Here is a 19,137-nt window from a genome sequence, read left to right on the forward strand (position 1 = left end):
AAATTAATTTATGTAGTACTATCATTTTTACTACGCTGGCTCATCTTATCCATGAACAATTAATATTTCCAAACTATTTATGTCTGTCTTTATTTTTATAACCTATGATTTGCAGTTGTATTTACATAGTTTTCAGGTTATCTTAATAGGTAGACTACCAAGTACTTAATACATTCTGTAGTTATTCTATTTTTTTTTTACTTCTATAATTATTTTAAGTGCAATTTCTCTGTCTCTTCCTGCTAGATTTTTACTGGCACCATCCAGACATACTGATGATGTGTGTGGACTTATTTTATATCCTGAAAATCTGCTTAAGTCACTTACTGTTTCAGATAATTTTTAGTTGACAATTATGGGTTTCTTTAAGCACGCCATCATATCACCTCAAAAATTGAAAATTTTGCTTTTTCTTTACCTATACTTTTCCCCTCTAATTTTATTTTCTTGTCTTACTGCTAAAGCCAGCATTTCCAAGTGCTATGTCAAATAGAAGGGATAACAATGGACATCTTTGTTCATTCTTGATTTTATTGGCAAGTATTCTAGTTCATTTCTACTATATATAATCACAGCTCTTGATTTTAGATGTATGCTATTTATTATTTTAAAAAAAGGTTCATATATTCTTATGTTTCCCTAGTGTTTTAATAGAAATGAGAACTGAATTTTGTCAAAAGCTTTTTCTGCATCTACTGATATAATAATAAATTTGTTATTGATTTTGGTTATTGATATGGTTAATTAAAATTATAATTTCCTAATATTAAGCCAACTCTGCATTCCTGTTATAAATCCAAACTGGTCATAGTATATAATCTTTGAGATATGTTGGCTTAGCTTCTTTGCTAATACTTTATTTAAAGTTTTTCCATCAATATTCATTAGAGATATTAGTCTATAGTTTTCTTTTTCTCTTTTAACAAAGACGAAGAAAAAAGAAGATGGTAAATGTTGGAGGGGCTGGAAGTAAACAGGTAAATTGATGCACTATTGGTGGACCTGTGAATGGGTACAAAAATTCTGAAAAGCAATTTGGAATTATAAACAAAAAGTTACTAAACAGTGTATACCCTTTGATTCAGCTGTAACACTGAGATCTTATCTGTCTCTTGTTTAGTAATGAACTTTATTTTATTACAGGCCTATACACAAAAGAGACTTTTTAAAAAAAGAGGGAAAGATTCTACATATACAGTATTTTTTATGGTGGCAAAAAACTGGGAACTAAAGGAATCAATTGAGAAATGGCTGATTAAGTTGTAGTTATAAATGTAATGGAATACTACTGTGCTGTAAGAAATCAGGAAACAGATTATTTCAAAGACATATTTCAAAGAGGAAAAACATAAGTGAAGTTATACTGTGCAGTAAGCAAAACCAAAAGAACAATTTATACTATCACATCAAAATTTTAAAAATGAACAATTCTGAAGATTTTTATAATTGAGGAATGAAATTAATTAATGAAGGAAAACAATTTATACAGTAACAACATTGTAAAGACAACTTTGAAAGCTGTAAGAACTATGATCAATACTATATCAATCAATAATATCTTGGCTATCCAAGATTCCAGAGAACCATGATGAAACATACTATCTGCCACCTGACTGGGATATAACAGATTGAAGATGAGAATGAGACATTTATATTTTTGAATACAATTAATGAGATAATTTGCTTTGCTTCAGTATGTATATTTGTTATAAGGAATTTGTTTTTCTTTTCTCTAAAACGAGAGAATAGATATCTTGAATCTAATTTCTTTTCCAGCATTATAAGATACTTCAAATAAAGTAATAACAGGTATCAAATAAAATGAAGTTTTCTGTATGTATTATTCTACTATGAAACTACAGACTGGAGCTATACAAGTGTCCAAAGTCAATTTATGCAAGTTTGCTTTCATAAAATTGAGGAAAAAAATAGCACTGGCAACACTTTGAATTATAAACTATGAAGGTACTGCCTCAAACATTTGTGGAAATCCAAGATTACTTAGCAGATGCTGAGCAAGTCACTTAACCTCACTAGGCATCAGTTTTCTCATTTATGTGTGTGGGGAGGGGAGGAGAGTTGATCAGGATGCAGCCTATCAACTGCTTTTCTGACAATCCAGTTGATATAATCATAGGAAGTATTGAGAAGATTAACAGACGATAAAGTGTTCAGTCTTAAATGAAGTGAAAGTAAGTGTTGACACTTCATAACTCTTTTCAGAAGTATGAAAATATTCAGCAAAGCTTGATGGAATTGGCTATCTATTGGCTGGCCAAACAGTTGGCTTACATTCCTGGTAGTCCTTCTAAAAAGCTGGACATATATTCTAAATGAAGAGTCCAGGAAGGAGGCAGCCTTGAGAAGTATAATTCATGACAGTAAAGAGACAATTACAGATTCTCTTCAGAGAATAGCTTTGGAAGTCAGGAATCAAACTTTGGACCAGGGCAGATGTAGGTCCAGCCAAATGACCTGCCCAACAGAGATAGTGGGAGCAGAACAGACACCACGAGTAACGAAAGGACATCAGGAAGCTACAGTGTCAGAGATGTGAGTTACACTGGACACGAACGTCACCCACATCTGTGCTTCTCTACTAGTGTCATCTGCGGATGTGTCCTCTCTTCCCACTGATGCTGTGCATAATCATGAAAGGTCATCTCCCAAGATTTACGAAGAGAATGTTTTGTACAATTTTTTACAATTCCTTCTCAGCAAAAAGTCTACTAAAGGTAAATGTGCTAGTCGAGGCTTTTAAGCTACGGCTTTAGGAGTGCAGAATCATAGTGTCTTGAGCTTGAGTTGAGAGGTCACCCCAAAGTAGGAGACAACATAAAATGCGGGAACTAGATTAGGTTCCTTTCAGCTCCAAACCTATGGTCCTATTACTTGAAAAATGTTAGGGATTTATCTCATTCGTGATGCTACCAAATTCTTCCTTTTATCCTGTTAGTGTTTGTAAACATAATTAACAGCAATGAGGATGATAAAAATCACCCTCCCCTACACACATAAAGCACAGTTTCCTAGCATCAGCAATGGAAAGGGATAAGCAACATTCAAGGGGAATATAGAAAGCATGAAAAAATGAAGTTGGAAAGGAGAGAAGGCAGTCAAATGAAGGCAATACTTTTCAGGTATCGTAGATATTCCTTACATCTGGGGAAACAACTTCCATGTCAAGTCTTCTCTGAGAAAGCAGGGACATGGAAAGATGCACGGACATCTTCACATTAAAAGGACCTTCTTTTTAGGGAACTTTTTCCCTCAGACATAAATGTTTTCATCAAACACTCTGGACACCCTGCCTTTAAGGAAGGGAAGAGGTGAAAGGGAAGGGCACTACATGAAAGGCTCTATGCTAAGCACTTTTTACAAATATCTTATTTGATCCTCTTTGAGATAAGTGCTGTTACTATCTCCATTTTATAGTTGAGGAAAGTGAAGCAAACAGAGGTTAAGTGGCTTGACCAGGGTCACATAGTAGTAAGAGTATAAGAAAATATAATTAATAATGGTATCTTCTTACACTCCTGACTCTTATCATTTTTCATCAAATTTCAATGGGTTGCAGATAATAACAGTCCCCTAAATTCAAGTACTGAATCTCTTCCCCAGAGTTAAGATCTAATCTTTTTAATCTTCTCACTGAACTATTTTCATTGTAAACAGCAAAAATGAGGAACATAAAAGTCAAATAATTTTAATTTAAAATGCTATTTCATAAGTCATTATAATGAATGAAAATACATTAATTTGTTATAAATGTTAAGAAACATACTTTATCAGCTGCTATCTCAGGAAGAGACTCCTTAATACCAAGTTCTCGTCGTCTTTCAGCCCTAACTTCTGCGTAACTAAAAAGGGAAACAAAAATGTAAGGACAAATAATACTGTAGTTCTGATCACTTAAAACATTTACTTTTGGTCTTTGCTTGGTTGCCTATGAACTACTTCTACAATCTTTTCTTTGTAATATATAACCTCAAAACCATAGCTATAGTTTTTACTCCCCTTTAAAAAACAGTACTTCTCTTAGATAACCCAAAGTTTTTACACACTGCTGAAAACTATCACCAATTAACTAGTAGGTAAATGAAGAACAAGTTATTATTGAAAATTTCCCCAGTTTTAATTCTAAAAGTAAATCTAGTTAATTTCTGTATATATATGTTGTACTTTCTGCCATAAGATGCAAATTGTAATTATGATGACCATACTTTTAAGATATTTTTCATTACTTCTTTAAGCTTGCCAAGATTGATTTTAAAAAATTGGTGATGTAAAACCATAAACACATTTTATTTCATTTTAATTAACAATGTTACTAAATTTATTATTAACTATTATCTAAAACTCTCTAAAAGAACTATTACCTTACTACAGTGTGCGTACAGACAATAAACTCTGGCCTTGAATTCCACTGATGATAGGTAATATAGTAATGAGTCTGAAGCCAAATCCACTGCTGCCCTTTTGTCAGGAACCTATAATAACAGGACTTGCCTTTCCCATATTGCATTACTAGAGACAAAAAAAACACAACACATTTTTTTCTTGATTTACATTTTCAATTATTAGGAATAGTTTTTGCCCAAAAGCTTATAATTTCTGAAAGGATCTATGCAAAATTGACTTCCACTGACTCTGCCACCTACAGTGCTTCAGTCAAAAACAAACCACTCCCCTGAGGTAGTTTAGTGACTTAAGCAATTAATGTACCTTCCAAAGCACTTAATCTGCTATTAATTATTTTCCTCAAAATTACATATCCATAACACACACACACACAGTTGAGAGGTCTAGTCTTACCTGTTTTTCAATAAACAACTGACTTCAAAACAACCAAGCATGTACACTGTGGATTTCTGCTAAAAAACTACACTGGGAAGTTAGAGCCATATAGGTTCCCACCTGGCAGGCAGTCCCCTGGCCTAAACTAAACATTCAATAGCAAATAATATTTTCTTTACACCTGAAACTGCTTCACTCAAACAAAATTTTCTGAGTTTTAGGATAGCAGATGCTATTTAACCTGATTTAGAGAACTCTATTCAATCAATACAGGGAAATAAAAACTTAAACATCAAATTTAGCTTTTAAAATTAAAATCAGATGACATCTCAGTAATTATTTTTTAAAAATAAAACAATATTAGTACATTATTTTTAAAAATCAGAAGCGAAGAAAATATGTGTATTGGTGGATTCTCTCAGTGGATATTCCATATCTTTACAAACCTAAATTTTATGACATAGTATTTTCCTCAGTGGAACCAATCACCCTAACCAGCCATTTCAATTTCCAAAAGAATTTTCTTAACCTCATCTTAAGGGTCTAACTTACAAACTATTAGAGAGGTTCTTGTCCATTATATAATATTTGTGACATGCTATTTAACATTACAATAACAGAAAAATGAACACTATTATCTTATCTACTAACTACTTATCTACTTACTACTTATCTACTAACTTTAATGCAAATATAAATATGCAATGAAATTCTCCATTACTTTTTATTCTGATACTAAAAACTGTCACATTATAATAACTTCCTCTTACCCTTTATTATTAAGGATTTCAACAGTTGAGAAAACAGCTATGAATGCAGTGAAATATTAACATCTACTTACAATGTTCATGGCATTTTGCCAAATTTTCTAGGTCATCCACATGATAGTAATCATACCCTGATGTCCCCAGAACTTCAAATGGTAAATATCCTATTATGGGAGGTGCCCTAGATTATACATTAAAAAAAAAAAAGCAGTATTATCTCATTTTGATAAAATCACACAGCTAGTAAAATCTTTTAGTAGACAATTTTTGGAAAATGGAAATATAAATGTGTTGCCCTAAATTTTTTCATAGGCCCTACCTGTGATCTAGGAAGAGAAATTTCCATTCTAAACTATGTCTAGATGTAAATTCTTCATTGGGCTCTTCAACAGTGCACATTTCCTATAAATAAGCAAAAAAAAAAGTCATAAAATGAATCATAATTTAGAAATGTTTTTCTGAATAATTCAAAATGACTTTAAATGTGTATATTCTTATAAAACCATTAGCTGGCATCGTATGATAAACGAACAAAGTTGGTTTTTTTTTGATGAGTATAAGTGTTTCCTTCAGAAACTAATAGCTTAATCTACCAATAAAAGGACTTTCTCTTTCCTTCTATCTCTCATTCTTAAAATGGGTATCTCAACCTTTTAAATAAAATGGACGTTGTCTTGTTCTGTATCCCCTAAAATACTGTGAAAGTAGTTGATCAGTATCTGTCAGAGTCACAGCTAACCTTGCCATCAAAAAAGTTTTAAGGCAAGGTAAGCCTGGCAGACTGGTGGGGTTATAGCATATTTCCAATGCTTACTTGGGTATGAGATACAGAGTAAAAGACTATCATCAAAGGCATGTGTTGAGAATGAGATAGCAGATAGAATGGGTCCAGTGTTATCTCTTAGAGATTAAAGGAACCAGATGAAAGGGAGCACTTGGTGGAACTTCTATGAAGGACTTACATTATGATGTGGAAAAGTACATGTTTAGAGGGCAATACAATCTGCAGCATATGGAGAAGTAGCACAGAATAGGCTATGAAGCCTAAGTAGGAAAAGCTATCAAATACTGCTACCATTAAGCACTAAAGTCCTTTACTCGTTTATTGGGTTTAAGTTAGGAAAGAGAGTAAGGACAAACCCCCAAATCCCATGACCATTACTGCCCCCAGGCCATGGGAAAAGAAAATGAATGGAGGGATCTTTTGGCAACAGAACTGCCACCAAACTGCTTTTGGGGGAATGATGGCAAGGTTAGCTGTGACTCTGACAGATACTGATCAACTACTTTCACAATATTTTAGGGGATACAGAACAAGACAACGTCTATTCGATTTAAAAGGTTGAGATACCCATTTTAAGAATGAGAGGTAAAAAGAAAAAGTCCTTTTATTGGTAGATTAAGCTATTAGTTTCTGAAGGAAACACTTATACTCATCAATTGTTCAGTGAGCCCTTAACAAATCACAGGTAGAACAAACTGTTGATAATCGACATGTGGATATTTTACTGTGAATTAGGTCAGACAAACAAGAATTTTAGGGCTGGAAGGATCTTAACAGTCATCTAGTCCAACCTCATTTTACACATGAGAAAATTGAGAACTGAAAAGTTATTATTTGACTTGTCCCCATTCACACAGACACTACATTCCTAAATCTTAAATACAGAGCCTGACTTCATCCTTCTTCTAGTATATGTCTAGTTCATCTTCTTCTCACCTTTAGTTGCTTTATTTCCTATAAATGCAAGCTCAATTTATTACTAAAACAAGAAATAACTCACTAATAAAATGAGAAGGTAACTTTATAGCAAACAAGTTATTGATGGCATTTCAAAGTACAATTAATATTTTAAAAATCATCTGTTCAAGATTATCTAGACTATGGCTCCTCCTCACTGGGGCTAAGAGCTAACTATACTGTTATAAAAGTATGGCAGTATTCAAAAAAATGCAGAACTAGTAAACAAATAACAATATGCAATTAAAGTATACATACAGCTCACCACAATGAATCTAAAGCAACACCAGTGGGGCAGTAAGAGAACTAGAGATGGAATTTCATCCAGTAATGTGTCAGCCCACTGTCCTTGGACCCGAGGGCAAATCACTTAACCTCTGAGCCTGAGCCTCCTCAGTTGTGAAATGAGATAGTATTTGTACTAACTACCTCATAAGGCTGTTGTAAAAATTTGATAAGCATTAAACCACCACATAAATACAAATTATCGTAACTGGAAAAAAATTATATAACTGAATGATAATAATAAACAACTCACTGCCTGAGAAATGCTATGATTGTGCATACTCAACAATTCATGATTTCCACAGTCTTCAATGGATTTCAATCAGTTTTATTATTTTAGAAATAGGAAATATGGCAGATAGTTCAAATGATAGGCTTAAATCACATCCTACATGGGAAGCAAAATTCTAAACATACCTTAATGAACTGAGGTGTAGCTAACCTCACAGTAGCTACAAAACAAATTCTGTCTTCATATGAAGGCCTATGGGATCGTTGTATGGTTCCTTCAAAACCATTATGTGATGAACTGGATACTGAATGAATGACACAGAAAAAAAAATATCAGCAATTACTTCATCTATTTTAAATTTCTATTCTCTTTGTCAATGCCATTCAATTAAACATTTATTAGCCACCTGCTGTGAGATGAGCACAGTGGGAGGTGCTAATGGAGGTAAGAAGCATATATGTCCTGGCTCTAGTTTATTTCAGGAATAATAAATATTCAGATAATTATAAACCACAATAACTACATTAGAATGGTATAAAACATCTCTCTATTATAGAGGTATGAGGTCTAAGGAGGAAAAGGTCATTACTAGACAGGATCAGAGAAGCCTTTATGAAGGAGAGGGTATTTTGAATTGAATTTTAAAGAAAGGGTAGGATTTCAGTAGAGGAAGAAGAAGGGAAAAACATTCCAGGCACACAGTTTAGCCTAAGCAAAGCAACAAAGATGGAAGAATATGGGGTAGGGTACAGTAGTCCAATTTACCTGGACACTGTTTGGAGGGGAGCACTATAAGGAAAGGCTGGAAAGGTACGGTAACATCTACTTGTCGAGGGCCTTGAATGAGGTTAAAAAAGAAAAGAGACTAAACTTTATTTTGAAAGCATAAGGGAAACACCAAAATTTTTGAGCAAGAATGAGATAACTGTACAAGAAAGATAAGTCAGAAACTTAGATGAAGAATAGGTTGAAATAGGAAGCATACTGGTGGAGGAGAAAATCTAGCTGGAGACAATTCCAATAGTTGAGACAGATAATAACGTAGACCTGTACACTATGACAGTCTGAAACATAAAGGTTTCAAAAACTGGAGTTTGGTCATTGTAAGAAATAATAAATTCGTAAGGCTAAGCAGGTTGAGGGGGAAGATAAATAATTTGAATGATTACAGTACTACTGGCACACTGGAATAGATATATGCTCTAAGCAGATGGAAATGCAGGTGTGTGGTGGGGGAAAGATTGGGGAGTCTTTTGAAAGTAACTGATAGCAGAAGCCATAATAATCTATGAAACTGCCAAGCAAAGATGCCAGAGACTGACAGAGAGAAGAAACAGAGGGGGTAAGAAGAAAAGCCAAGGAGAATATGCTATATCTGAATCATGGAAGAAGAGAAACTAGAAGAAAGTAATGGTCAACAGGTCAACAATATGAAATGCTGCAGAGGTGAAGGGTGATGAGGAAGGAAAAAAGGCTGTTAGACTGGCCAACCAACAGGTCATTGGTGACCTGTGAGAAAGCAGTTTCAATAGAATATCTCAGGTGAGGCAAAGATACAGTTTGGAAGCCAGAATGTAAAAGGCTTAGAATCACAGGATCATAGAATTAAAATTAACAGGGAATTAAAGCTAACAGGGCCCTTACAAGTCATGTCATTTTTCAGATGAGAAACTGAGGCCCAGGGAAGTTAAATAACTTATGCAGTCACAGAAGAGAGATTGGGTGAGAAGTGAGGTATAGATAAAAAATTTTTGAAGTTTGGTAGTGGAGAGGAGAAAGACAGGATTTTACCTGGGTGGCATATAAAGGTTAAGGGGAGGATTTGGAGAGTTTACAGAAACCTGAACATACTTGTAGGGAAATGAAAAAGAGCCAGTATAGAGGGAAAGGTGAAGATACCTAAAATGAAAGAAACAATTCCTAGAACAAAGTGGTCCTGGAGGAAGGGTGAAGAAAATAGGACTAAGGAAAGGGGCAGTGGATAGAGGACTGGCCCTGGATTCAGAAGGACCTGAGTTCAAATCTGGCCTCAGACACATAACACTTACTAGCTGTGTGAGCCTGGACAAGTCATTTAACCCCACTGCCTAACCAAAAAAAAAAAAATAGGACTAAGGTACCAGAGTAGCAGTGAGCTTTAATGAGGAATATGTATACCTCTTCCCTCTATCATCAGAAGGAAATGAGGGGTTGCAGAAGATACTGTGATTTATAGGAAACTGAGAAAGTCTAGGCAAGTGTCCTCTGTGGTCTCATGGAAGTAGAATTCTATATCATCTCTAAGTGTGGGGTTGAGAGTATGGAGAGGAGAGAGGAAAAGATTGAGAACAGTCATTGTGAGCAATGAGAATGGCAAGTAAACAAGAGTGGAAGAATTGATGAACAGGGTTAAGCCGAGGTTAGCCACTATAAATTTATGATACATAAATCTTTTAACTTCAAATTAAACATTACCATTTAAGAAGCATCCTCTAAGAACTTACCATTGTTCAAAGATTTGAAATTTCCTATAAACTTCACAAATTCATAGGTAGGTGGTTCTTTTGGATCTATTGTTCCTCGGAGCATATGGCAACAGAATTCAAGCTGATTTTTTGCTGAGAAGCAGAAAAGATATTACTAATTAAAATATTTTTTTAAACTTTAACTTGGCCGTCCTACTCCCTTCTAGCTACCATGTAATCTCTCTTCTTCATTTTGATGCCCAAATTCCTTGAACTTGTCCCTTCCTGTGACTTTCACTTCTTTTTTAATAGTATTTTTTAAATTATTGTAATGACAATTTTTAACATTCATTTTTTACACAATAACTTTTTTACAACTTTAAAAGGAATAGCAAGTTGTATATAACAGATTTGTAGTTTCAAGTACAATCATCTTTTTTATCATACTATGTTAGGAAATGTTTGTTTTATTCCATGAATTAAAAATAAATAAAAATCTGAAATAAATATTTTGAAAATCATATTTCAAGATAATTGGCTTTCTTTATAATGCAATGTAATTAATTTCATGAATTTAACCGTATTATTCTGAGGAATCAGTAGACCTCCTCAGACTGTCATGGGTCATGATACAAAACAGATGAAGAACTCCTGCCTGTGACAAGTATCCCAAAGTTATTACAAAACTTCCAAGATTCAGTGGTTCTTCTGTTCATCACATTCTTAGACCCTCCAACCACAGGTCAGCATTCTCCTTTACCTATGTGAATTTTTCAATTCTGGGTTCTCTCATTGGTAGGCAATGTGGCATCGTAGGTAGATAGCTACCCTCAAACACCTGGTTTAACATTCATTTTTACAAAATTTTGAGTTCCAAATTTTCCTCCTCCTACCTCTCCTTCCCTCTTCCTAAAATAGTAAGCAATTTGATATAGGTTATATATAGATATGCAATTATGTAAAACATATTTCCATATTAGTCACAGTTGTGAAAGAAGAAACAGACTAAAAGGAAAAAATCCACAAAAAAAATTAAGTAAAAATAGTATGCTTCAATCTGGATCAGAGTCCATCATTTCTTCTCTGAATGTGGATAGCATTTTCCATCACAAGTACTCTGCAATTGTCTTGGATCATTATATTGCTGAGAAGAGGTAAATCATTCATAGTTGATCATCACACAATGCTGCTGTTACTGTATATAATGTTCTGGTTCTGCTCATTTCACTTTGCATCAGTTCACAGAAGTCTTTCCAGGTTTTTCTGAAATTTGCCTGCTCATCATTTCTTATTGCACAGTAGCTCCATTACATTCATATACCACAGCGTGTTCAGTCATTCCCCAATTGATGCATAATCCCTCAATTTCCAATTTGTTGCCACCACAAAAAAAGCAGCTATAAATATTTTTGTGCATTCTTTTTTATGATCTCTTTGGGATAGAGCCCTAGTAGTTATTACCTTCACTTCTTACCCTTCCATTCTTAACCCTATGTAGTATGATTTCCACATTCATCACTGCTCTCTTAAATGCTACCAGTGACTTCCTTCTTGTCACTTTATATTAGAAATTAGAAAGCAGACAATTTGTTTCAATAATATATAAGAAATACCAAATTATCTATGTTACAAAGGTGAAAAAGTACAGACAAAAGTCACTTATAGAAATATTAAATTTATCTGATTTATCAAGTAAAAAAACAATTACTATCCATTACAAACCCAGTACTTACATTTTAGATACTCTGGTGTTAATGAATCACTTTCCAGCAGATGAGTTGACAATATTTTATAAACCTCTGAATGTTCCCCTTCTGGGATAAAATTAAATATACTTTGATCCACAAGATCAGACTAAAAAAAGGGGGATTTAAAACAATTATAATGCATTCAAGTATATTTTTATATGTCACATAATTTATTAAATAACAAAGAAAAACATAATTTTACTATGTCATTTATGAGTTTCCACACAACTTGACCACCTGACACACAGTAATAAACACTTTGTAAATGCTTATTGACTAAATGAAAAGAGGCTCTGGCTCTCCCACATCTATTCTTTCAAAAGCCTGAAATCCACATCAGACAGAATAATGATCAAAAATCCATAAGGATTATATGAATATGTAGAAATAATGAAGAGATTAAAAAACAAAACAAATATTCTGGAACAAATGACTGGAAGGAGAATAAATAGCTTAGAAGAAAAGTCCATAAACCTCATCCAAGAAACAGAATATTTGAAAATTACAACAGACTAAACAGAAATTAATGATTCCATTAGATACCAAGAGATACAGAAATAAAATCAAAGACTGAAAAATTAAGAAAATTGAGATAGCTGATAGAAAAAACAAATGACTTAGAAAACTGATCAAGAAGAGTTCATTTAAAAAAAATCACTGGACTCCTTCAAAAGTGGGATTAAAAAAAAAGTCTAAACATTGTTTCAAAAAATCAAAAATGAAAACCATCTATCTCAATGGGCTCTATCTAAACATAGAGTCTACCTGTCATCTCCTGAAGAAAATCCCAAAAGGATTAAGCCCCAGGAACATCATAACCAAAATCCAGAGATCCCAAATAAAAGAAAAAAAGTACTGTAAGTATCCAGAAAGAAGCAGTTCAAGTATTAAAGGAACCAGAGCCAGGATCACCCAAAATTTGACAGTTTCCTTATAAGAGGATATCTTGGAATATGATTTTCCAAAAGTCAGAGACAGGCTTACAGAAACAAAAAATAAATTACAAAGGTGAATATAATGGGGGGAGGAAAGGGTGGTAGAAAGGGGAGAATAGACTTTTAATAGAGAATGTATAAGTATTTCTGACAGAAAGACCATAGCAGGACCTCTGAAATTCAAGCAAAAGAATCCAGAAAAACTTAAAAAGGTCAAATTACGAGAATTGGGACTGTCCAATAATGCAGTGTTAACATTTTAATAGGGGGGGAAGAAACATGTCTCCTTTCAGACACTTATTGTCTTCAAAGGGTATTGAGGGAATAAAATTAGAAAAACAGGGGCATTCTGGTTCTGTTCTGAGGGTTTTAAGAAAAAGAGTAAAAAGAATACATTTAAGTAGAGGGAGAAAGGTGAGAGAGGTACTTGTTATTGGAGTAGCAGGAAGATTTATGGGATGAATCTCATTCTTATCTGAAACAGACAAAAGGGACTGAACACACACACACACACACACACACACACATTCAGCTTCAAGTCATAGCTACAATCCCACCGTTTAAAGAAGCCTTTCCCAATCCCCTTTAATACTAGTGCCTTCCCTCAACTAATTATCCTCAATTTATCCTGTATATATCTTATTTCTACCTAGTTGTCTGCATGTTATCTCTTCCATTAGAACGGGGGCTTCTTGAGAACAGGGACTGATTTTTTCTTTTGCCCTTTTTTTATAAGCCTGGCACTTAGCACAGTGTCTGATACATAGTAGATATTTAATGTTGCTGACTGACTGAATGACAGTCTGGTATAGAATTAAACTCAACAAGGAATGAAGTAAAGAAGCTGACAGCAAGGAATAAAACTGGGGAGAGAATAGTCACAAGTAAAACAAATTTCCTGTCCTAAAAGGAGGATTAAGGGGGGAAAAAAGAAAAGAAAAAAAGAATTGGAATTTAATCAACAACAACCATCAAATGTGAAAGGCTGGGCAAATTGTGGTGATATCAAGTACAATGGATTATTGTTCTACCATGAGAAATGATTAAAAAGTATGATTTCAGAGAATCTTGGGAAGTATTGTTAAGTCAAGTGAGTAGAACCAGGAAAACATACATAGACATATTATACATAGACAACAACATTGCAAAAAAAGCCTTAAGAATGCTGACAGATGCATAGACCAATCATGTTTCCAGAGGTCTTAGAATGAAACATGTTACCCCCAATCTGATACAGAGGTGATGTACTCCAGGTGCAGAAAGAAACATAGAGTTTTGGAAAAGGCCACTGGGTGGATTTTTTTTTTTTTGGCCTAACTATTCTTCTTTATTTTGTTTTTTTAATGGGGGCAGAGGGAAGATAGGAATGTGGAGGAGGGGAGATTACCAATATTAATGCCAAAAAAATAAAGGGCAGTTTCACGTGCAATCATCTTTTTTATTGTCCTGTGTTAAGGAAATGCTTGTTTTATTCCATAAATTTAAAAAACAATTAATTAAAAAAGGAAAGAAAGAAACGTGTAGGATTTGTTATATACTTGAAATAAGTGATATGAAATGCAGATTCATGGCTTAATATACAATCTCCTTTCACGGAAAAGCTCTTTTTTGATGCCTAAATTTAAAATAAATTTAAAGTACATTTTTTTAAAAGATTATCTTTGTCAACTTTGATAACAGGATTCTACTAATAATCCATTCAACTCAGTGAGGGTCCTTTTCATCAGAATACAGCTCACAAGAATTTTAATTTTCCTTCCCCAAACCTAGAAAGGTATTTCTAAACTGCTTTTCATTTGGAGTCATTTTTGATGTAACAGCAATTTTTAAAAATCTGCTGTTGATTTAAGATATAAGTACAGAATTCTATTTACAAGCAAATATATCTACTCCACATGTGTATGCATGTACATATGCATGTATGTATATATGCATAATAATAACTTAACTCCTACATAGTATCTTCTATCTAAACCCAAAGGACTAAAATAATATTAAATGTCTCCAAGAAATAACTATTAAAACTAACACAACCATATCTAGAATAATCTATGAGTGAAATTTTGAATGAAACCTCAATTAACGTCTTCAGTTAGTATATTTACAAGCCTGTAATTTTATGTAATTTATGTACACTCCCAATCCCACCTCTAACCTCACACAAAAAAAGAAAAAACAATACAACTTAAAATCAAGATCTTTAATAAAAATGTTGTTATTACTGTGACTTTTGAAAAGTATGGGAAAAATTGGTATTTTGTTAGGTTGAATCCAACACACTTTTCCCTCTTGGTTTACCTTCCATCTACTCTCTGTGTGTCTTGTAGGTATCTATTTATGCATGTCTTCCTCATTATAAAAGATCCTTGGGAGCTTTTGCCTTTCTTTGTATCCCCAGTGCTTAGCATAGTGCCTGGTACATTGTAAGCACTTAACAGATGCTTATTGATTGACTGCTAAAGCTAGGTTGATTAGCTAAATCTGTGGTCAAGGGCTCTATGTCCATCATGAACCAAAACCTCTGAAGAAGAAAAAATTCATGGTAATATAAACTACTACTACAGCCGTCCTCAGGAAAAACGACTTGCTCTAGGCATCACCTTTCCTGCCCTTTAGTTGGCAGCTATCCCATATCTCAATTTCACGAATATTCAGCCTGTCTCATTCCCGCAGGGGCTTGTTCTTAGCTAGCTATTAAGAATGAACAAAGGTATGATAAACAAATCACTGCTCAAACACTATTTTACTTATGTCATTCCCCAGTCAACAACTTCTCTCCATTTACCACAAAACATTTCAGTATATGTTTTGTGCCCCTCACTTGGCCCTTATCATCAACTACCTTGTGTTCTCTCTCTAAATCGTACCTCTTTATGTAGAGAGACAGAGAGAGATCATTCTATCTACACTGGACATTAAAATAAATTAATTGGAAGTAGAGACTATGCCTAAAATGATTCCTTGAACATTCTTAGACACAAATCAGATGTTTGCTGACTACAATATTAGGGAATAAGGAACTAAGGAAGCACTTTCCAAACCACTCTATGCAATGTCAATGGATTTCTCAGTAAGAGGAATTTGATGTTCGTAGTACTTTTCTCTCTAAAATATTAAATTAGAAGTAAAGACAAAACCTGTGATTTTTATTGGTATAAGGAACTTCCAAGTGAGGAAATTCCCTCTATCAATGCAGCCTGTCATTGTCTCTGTACTTTATTTGAGTTGCTTAGAGTACTGAGAAGCTGTGACTTGCCCAGAGTCACACAATCAGTAAGTGTCAGACACAGAACTGACATTTCTACCTTGCTTCAAGGCTAGCTCTCTAGCCATCCACCATGGCACACTGCTGATGTAATAAAAAAAAAATTATGTAGCAAATTTTCAAAATAAAAGGAGGAAAAAAAATTAAAAAAAACAAAAGGGCAAGTTTTCCTTATTGCTTCAACGAATCCCAGTGGGTAACTTTTATGGGTCTGCCAATATATTTTAGGCCTAAAAATGTACCATGGCCAAATTAGTTTAGGACTTGTTGAGTTGGGTGTTATCGCTCCCAAAACCAGCTGCACGTCTAATAAAGGGCTCCTGACTCCTGATGACTGATAAGCCTGCAAGACATAGAGATTAATTTATGATACTGGAATTTCAGTTACCTCGACAAACCAATGCATTTACTCATAAGACTGGCCCTAACTACAGGATACAAGACAGCAGCGCAGAAAGGCAGAAATGCCAGACGTATGTGGGAGGCAGTAACAGAAGCACTAGACTTAGAGTCAGAGATCCTGAGCTAGAATCTTGGCTTTACGACTTAATTGCCTGTTTACCCTTAGACAAGTTAATTAATCTCTCAACCTAAATTTCCTAATCCAAAAATGAGGGGGTTAAACTAAATAACTCTCCAATCAAGTTAGAAATCCTATAGACCCAGGGCCTAGAAAATGACAGTCACTGAAATGCTTTGAAGCAAACAATCATTTCCCCTTCATTCTCTCAGCAGGACCTTTGTGTCTGCACTCTGAATGATCACCATAAGATGGCAAAATTTTCCTGGGTGGCTAAAACCTACATTCTCTTCACAAGCATAAACTGAAGTTCTAGGGATTTGCTTTTTCTAGTCAAAATAAACTAGTTAAAAATACCAGCATATAGATAACCAGGAAAAAGATATATTCAATGAGATAATACTAACTAGTTTTCACTTTTTTTTTCTTTTACTGACAATTGTTATTATTGGTCTCAGTCTAGGGATTACAGTTTGGTCTTACCTTTTCCTACATATTTAAAGCCTCTTGGAGCTGTTGATGGCCTGGCCTTACATTGTCCCTGCTTTCATGAAGCTGAGATACTCTTACCACTTAGGGAGGTAACCATGAAATTAGTTAGATATCAACTTTTCAATTAACTTAACTTATACTTAGGTTAGCTTTTTTTAGGTTAGCCCATCACACTAAAGAGATTTTATTGCCATACTAGAGATTGGACTTTTCCACTTAGCTTCTGTTTAATATCTAATTCAAATTCAAATACACTAAATTCAGAGAATTCAGGTTTTCTTCTGCCTCCTAAACATAAAAATTCGTCTGCCCAAAGATTGTAAAGTGCAAACAGAATTCTGACCCTTTCTAAAATAACAACAATAACAAAAACCCAGTCATTTTCATGTAACTGTCATAGCATATAAACTCTATCCCTTATTAACAGCGTTTTATAGAACTGAATTTTGGTGAAATAGGATATGACTGGCCCTTTTTTTTTTAAAGTCCTTTGTTCAAAGTTCTGCAATGCCTTTTAACAAACTCTGACAAATATATTAAAATGTATCTTCTTAGCATTTAAACAACTACTGTTCAAATTTTTTCCCTGTCAGAGTAATTGAAGGAACTAGGAATCGGCAAAATAGATTTCTGTTCTTAGGTCTAACAATCAATCACTATAACTTTTGGCAAAACACTATCTCCTTGAGGATGCTTCTTCATCTGTAAACTCAAGGATTAAGTCACCTTCTAATTCTAAATTCTGTGACCCTAACAAAGTATTAACAAAGTAAATTCATTCAATCATTTCTATTCCTTCTCTTTCCTTCTTCTTTTTTTTTTTTTTCTGTGAGGTGGTTGGGTTTAAGTGACTTGCCCAGAGTCACACAGCTAATAAGTGTTACATATCTGAGGCTGGATTTGAACTCAGGTCCTCCTGACTCCAAGGCCAGAGCTCTATCTACTGTGCCACCTAGCTGCTCCCTTCTCTTTTTTTCTTAAAGTTAAAAAGTGTACTTTCTTCCTTGCTTCACTCCACACCTTGGATTATGCTTTTTTTTTTTGTATCTTTGCTTTCATCTCTCCAGCACAATTTAGTATCCTGGAGCGGAGTACTGTTTCATTTTTGTCCTTGGATCTGCAGTGCTCTGTGCAATACCTAACACTTAGCAGTTATTGAATTCAATTAACCAATTTTCCAAAGTAAATTTAGGTAAAAAGCTTCTATTTCGATTACTTATGAAAATGTATTTGAATTTATTTCACAAACCTAGACTTACTATAAAATCATGTGACTGATTATGTACACTAATAAACTACAGTCTCAATTCTTTATTAACTTGCTTCATTTAAGTTGCAGAAGTCAAGTATTTCATACATCATCATCATCATCATCAATAAGCATTTATTAATCACTTATTATGTGCCAGGCACTAAAGCTGAGGAAACAAAGAAAGGCAAAAATATGGTACCTGCCCTCACACTCTTAATATTTCTGATGAGGATAGTACATTTTTATTTTTTTTAAACTGGCATAAAAACAAGTATGATTCAGAGATACACTAATTATTCTTCTTGTGTTGTATTACCATATTATCTAGATTAATACCATTAGGGAAAATATATAGGCGAATTAATTCCACTATGGGAAAAAAAAGGTTAAATTAACATTTTGCAAACCAAAGATGCTGACTAATTATTATCTCTTTTTAAAAACTACACATACAAAGAGATCAGTCAAGATGGCAGCATGGCAGGAAGAATCCCTGCCAAGTTCTCTCCTACAACTTGTCTGAAAATATATATACATATAAAAACACACCAGCCAAGTCCTGATCAGGAAATCTAAGACAAAATCATGAGCCATTTTTCCAGTCAAGGTCAGCATAAGGAGACAAAGAGGTCTGTGGACAGAGGCGATAGGGTCTATCT

General features: G+C 34.1%; 1 protein-coding gene across 4 annotated transcripts in view; it reads right to left on the reverse strand.

Annotated features, from left to right (window-relative positions):
- Positions 1-19,137, reverse strand: part of CLOCK (clock circadian regulator) — a 108,509-nt gene that overhangs the window by 22,316 nt on the left and 67,056 nt on the right. For all 4 annotated transcript variants that reach the window (XM_027836127.1, XM_027836125.1, XM_027836126.1 and 1 more), the window contains 7 exons: positions 12,000-12,120; positions 10,306-10,419; positions 8,008-8,126; positions 5,884-5,966; positions 5,639-5,745; positions 4,380-4,527; positions 3,785-3,860 (listed from right to left, as the gene is read on the reverse strand). In XM_027836127.1, coding sequence (XP_027691928.1) covers positions 3,785-3,860; positions 4,380-4,527; positions 5,639-5,745; positions 5,884-5,966; positions 8,008-8,126; positions 10,306-10,419; positions 12,000-12,120 — 768 coding nt within the window. The remainder of the gene's footprint in view (positions 1-3,784; positions 3,861-4,379; positions 4,528-5,638; positions 5,746-5,883; positions 5,967-8,007; positions 8,127-10,305; positions 10,420-11,999; positions 12,121-19,137) is intronic.

The sequence above is a fragment of the Vombatus ursinus genome, unplaced genomic scaffold (assembly GCF_900497805.2).
Source record: "Vombatus ursinus unplaced genomic scaffold, bare-nosed wombat genome assembly UNPS02014818.1, whole genome shotgun sequence".
NCBI classification, from domain to species: Eukaryota; Metazoa; Chordata; class Mammalia; order Diprotodontia; family Vombatidae; genus Vombatus; species Vombatus ursinus.